The 5,042-nt window shown below is 50.2% G+C and overlaps 1 protein-coding gene across 1 annotated transcript; it reads right to left on the bottom strand.

Annotated features, from left to right (window-relative positions):
- Positions 1 to 813: 813 nt before the first annotated feature.
- Positions 814 to 3,345, bottom strand: LOC116109891. Its single transcript, XM_031396123.1, has 2 exons — positions 3,247 to 3,345; positions 814 to 2,223 (listed from the first exon to the last, which is right to left on the bottom strand). Exons 1-2 carry the CDS (start codon positions 3,343 to 3,345, stop codon positions 814 to 816), a joined length of 1,509 nt encoding a protein of 502 aa, XP_031251983.1.
- Positions 3,346 to 5,042: the final 1,697 nt, after the last annotated feature.

Below are 5,042 nucleotides of genomic sequence, written 5' to 3'. Positions count from 1 at the left end.
TTACCTGATGAGATGTCGAATGAGCACTTGGCTGGATTCAGCTTCATGTTGTACTTCCAAAGGACGGCGAATGCCTGGCTAAGGTGGTCAAGGTGTTATTCGGCAATCAGGGACTTGACGAGCATATCATCGATGTAAACCTCCATAGTCTCTCCTAAGTAGTTGGAGAACATCTTGTTGACTAGCCATTGGTAGGTGGCCCCGACGTTCTTCGGTCCGAACGGCATTACTTTGTAGCAGTAGGTTCCCCTCTTTGTGATGAAGGTTGTCTTCTCTTGGTCGTCCGGATGCATTAGGATCTGGTTATATCCTGAGAAGGCGTCCATGAAACTAAGGAGTTCGTGCCCTACGGTCGCATCTACCATCATGTCGATATGTGGGAGTGGGAAAGAATCCTTGGGGCAGGCTTTGTTCAAGTCAGTGAAGTCGATGCAGACTATACACTTCCCATACTTTTTCTTTACGACCACGACGTTTGCTAGCCATTCGGGGTAGTGGACCTCTCTGATCATGCCATTGCTTAGGAGCTTTTCAATCTCTTCATTGACAATCCGGTTTCGCTCAGGTGCGAATTTCCTCCTCCTCTGCTTCACTGGTGGGTGATCTGGATCTGCCTTGAGCTGGTGGACCATTACGTCTGGACTGACTCCTGTCATGTCGGCGTGGGACCAAGCGAAGCAGTCTTCGTTTTGTTTGAAAAATTCTATCAGCTTTTCTCTTGTCTCGGGTTCGAGGCGGGAACCTATATGTGTCTTTCTCTCGGGGTAGTCCGGATGTATCTGCACCTCATCCAACTCCTTAATAGTCGGTTGGTCAGGCTCGGTCCGAGGGGTTGGATGAGACTGTAATTGCTATGAAGAGTTTCCTTTGCTCTTGAAGGAGTTCTTGTATCAGTCTCTGGAAGCTTTGGGGTCGCCCTTGATCTCTCGTACCCCCCCACTTGGTTGAAAACCTGATCGCCTGGTGGAAGGTAGATGGGACTGCCCGCATGTCGTGGATCCAGGGCTGACCCAAAATGACGTTGTAGGGAGATGGGCAGTCGATCACCAGGAAGACGGTCTGTTTGTTCACTCCGCCGGTGTAGATAGGAAGGACGATCTCTCCGATAGTGTATTTCTGCTCCGAGCTGAACCCAACCAGCAGTGTCGGCCGTCTGTTGATGTTTGCTTCTTCTAGTCCCATTGCCTTTACTGCTTCGAGGAACAGGATGTTTGCTAACGAACCTCCATCTACGAACACCCTTTTCACTAGGATGTTGGCAATCTGTAGGGAGACGACTAAAGCATCGTGATGAGAAGCGGCCAAGGTGACCGGTTCGTCATCTTCAAACTGAATTACCTGATGAGAGTGTGACTGCGAGACCGGATGGATGGACTGGACTTCATGGTGGTGGTTGGCTCTAGCATATCGCTTGGCCGATGAGTAACTTACCCCACTGATCTCTGATCCTCCAGAGATGAGCGAATAGAAACTTTTCGACGTGTGTTCCCGCGGAGGGGGTGACGGTTCTTCAGAGCTTTTCTGGTTAATGGTGTTCTTCCCCTTGTCAGTAAGCAGATCACAGAGATGTCCCCTTTTTAGAAGTGTGGCAACCTCAAGCAATAAGGCAATACAGTCGGCAGTGTTGTGCCTATGGTCGCTGTGGAATTCACACCACTTGGTTATGTCTCTCCTTGCCTCGGGATTAAGCTTGCCAGGCCACTTGACGGTGGATCCCAATCCTTTCATTATTGCTACGACCTGGGTTGGTTTGACGTTGAGGTTGTACTCTGGTATTTTGTGTCGGTTCGATCCGAACTGCCTGTTATCATTTCTCGCGGGTTGGTGATCATAAGGTTTCATGACTCTGCCCATATTGCGTGCTGGAGGTTGGTGGCAGTGCTCTACCGGTCCAGGCTTTGGCTTCCTGTCACTCCGCCTTGATTCATATCTAGAATGAGCCGCTCGGTTCATCTTATCTTCCTCCCATCTTATCTGGATAACTGCCCGGGCGAGAGCGTCTTCCATTGTGGTGCAAGCCAGCTTCGTAAGTTCTTTGTATAGTTCTCTGTCCGGGAGGAGGCCTTTCCTGAAAGCGTCCACAGCAGTCTCGGGGTTACATGAGGGGATAGAGATCTTTTCTCTATTGAATCTGCTAACATATTCTCTCAATGGCTCTCCCCTACTCTGGTATATTCGGTATAGATTGGTCGACAGTTTCTCTAGTTTCTTGCTACTGGCGAACTGTTCCACAAAGGTGTCAATAAGCTAGGCGAATGAATCGATGGATTCGTTCGAGAGCTTTGTGTACCACTAGAGCGCCAGGCTGGACAAACTAGAACCGAAACTTTTGCACATGTAGGCTTCCCTAAGTAGTCGTGGTATTGAGATTCTGAACATCCGCTGCTTGTACGAGGCTATATGGTCATCTGGGTCGTTGGTACCATCGTATGGTTTCATGTTGGGGATGGTGAATTTCTAGGGCATGTCGGCCAGAGTGATCTCATCCACAAAGGGTGAATTAGCGTAACAATGGGGCCTGCTCTTCTTGGTTGGGACCGGCATTCTTGGAATGTGTCTCATCACTGCCTCGACATCGGCTAGTCTCTTGGCCAGTACTTGTTCCATAGGAGAGAGGGATACTACCGGGTCATCCCGTCTTATTGGGTCTACTATTGCATTCGTTCTCGGCACATTCCTTTGGGTCATCCCTCGGGGGGCAGTCTGATAGATCATTCTGTCATGCATTCCTTGGTAGCATGGATCTTCGTTCATCCCTTCCGGTTGGATGACTCTCATTGTTACTGTTCTATTATTCCACCCTACATGAATGGTCAGGGGAGTCGACTGGTAGTCGCTTGGTCTGTCAAGATGGATGAGCTCGAGTGTTGGAGTTTGTTTGGTTTGGCCATTCAACCCGCGAGGGTGAGCCGAGCCAAATGGGGTTTGTGTTTGGGTTGTTGACTGGAGGTGGAGTGGGACATTAAGGATGGGTTGGTCTTGTGGATGCGGGCTTTCTGTTATTGGACTGTCTTGGTCACGAGGCTGGGGTGGGTCGGCCGGATGGTGTTCTGCTAGCATATCTTTGTCTCCATTAGTCAAAACAGAGTCGTCGAGCGCCAGTGCGCTTAACGGATGCGACCCTTTACCGGAGACCGAGGGCCAATGCTCTGGTGTGGAGAGTGGTTGCATGGATGGGATATGGGCGCAGAACCGATTGGGGGGTGCTTGGCCGAGTAGGAACTCTAGGTCGTAGAATTGACTCACCTTCTCCTTAAGGGATTGGTTTCCTGACCTGACGTTTTCCATCCGGATCGCATTGTTCTCAACTTCCAATGCAGCCACCTTGTCCAAGTTTTGTTGCATGAGAGTGGTTAGAGCTTCCAGTGGCCTCGAGGCCAGGATTAGCGTTATCGGAGTTGTCAGCCATGGCAAGTCCCTTTACGCAGCAGGGTTCGTCGAGCCAAATGATTGCTAGAGGCTCCACGGTGGATGCCAAACTGTAGACATAAGAATCTACCTGTACGGAAGGGGGGTCTGATCCCGTGAGGTTGAGGCCACTAGCGATCCGCTGCACCTGCACACGTAGAGAAACACACGCGTGAAGCGAACGGGAAACACCAGGGTGGTGTTTGCCGTAGGCACTCTGACGCTCAAGTCAGCAAGGCTGAGAAAGGCTAATATAGTGAGGGCTAGGGAGTAGAGATTACCGGAAGTCTAGTTGGGGACTGTGACTACGGCGGTGATGTAAAGCTCTTAAGTAGGAGCTTCAGGTGTGAAGGTGTAATGTGATCTCTTTTGTGAGAGGGCTGACCTCTGCTTATATAGTGACTGTCTGGTCTCCCAATCCTGGTAGAAGTAGGAGTCCTAGTATGACTCTGATGCCAACCCTAGAAGAATTAGGGTCGTGGTAAGCTGTCTTACCAGTGTCCGAATAGGAAGGTGATTCTGATTAGGAGAGTAACTTCGAGCAGGAAAGTGATCAGGAATAGAAAAGTATTATGAGGGGGCCGTGGGCTCTGGATTCACCAATGGACCTAGGAAATGGACTGGGATTAGGAGGCTCGTGCCCACGTGGTTTGGGCCGGCTATATCTTGTACCGAATGGGCCTAATCCAGTTGGGTCATATCAGGATTGGGCTTGGCTTGGCTTATTCTTCAGTGTCGGGCCCGTTTTCCTATTTGGGCCAAGGACGATTTTTGGCCCTAATGTCAGATTTTGAATCGGCTAGTTCGAGCGGGATTGTGGCAGACTCAGGGGATGAGTATGAGCGTGCCTTGACTATAGTGATGATGCCGAGGGGGGCGTTCCTATGGCGTGCCGAGTGGAGTCAGTATAGCCACTCCAGGGTTGAGTAAGGTTGGGCCGAGTGGCTCGGGTAGGCATGGGAGGAGTGGGGAAGACTCCGAAAGAGTTGATAGTCCATCTTCTTCCAGAAGTGGCTCTAAGGAAGAGCCGAGCCAACAAGGCAGCGGGATTTTGACTAGAGATTATCCTCCCGTGCTGAAAGATAGTGATGTGTGGCGCATCTGGACCTTGTATCACATTCCAAGTTCTATTAATATCCGGATGCCGCGGTCGTACGAGCGGGTTGATTGGGAGCAAAGGATGGATCAGTGTTTACGAGAAGTGGTTTCATGACGGGTTGAGGTTGCCTGTGCTCGCCTCGTCTGGGAGGTGCTAAAACACTTCATGATTGCCCCGTCTCAGCTTATGCCGAATGTTTGGAGACTGCTAATGGCTTTGGAAGACCTTTGTGTTCGGAACCAAGTGAGGTTTGGGTTGCACGAGCTGCGTACCTACTTTGAAGGAGAACGATAAAGAGAAGGGACGTTACTTGTTGAACTTGAGGCATGATTGGTCTATGGTGACCGACCTACGGTCTAGTGATAAGAACTGGAAAGACCGATATTTTACCTGAGGGTCAAGCTGTATTTGGGGAGAGAGGACAGGGTGAGATCTCGATCGGCTGGGAGCTACTGGTGCGAGCTTAGTTGTTTCTCGTACTTTTGATTACTAAATCTGATTGTGTTTTTGTTTGCAGAGCTTGAGTTCAATCGGG

The sequence above is a fragment of the Pistacia vera genome, unplaced genomic scaffold, assembly GCF_008641045.1.
Source record: "Pistacia vera cultivar Batoury unplaced genomic scaffold, PisVer_v2 Contig590, whole genome shotgun sequence".
Lineage (NCBI taxonomy): Eukaryota > Viridiplantae > Streptophyta > Magnoliopsida > Sapindales > Anacardiaceae > Pistacia > Pistacia vera.
Note: the sequence above shows the minus strand (reverse complement) of the source record. Positions and strands in the feature narration are given on the sequence as shown.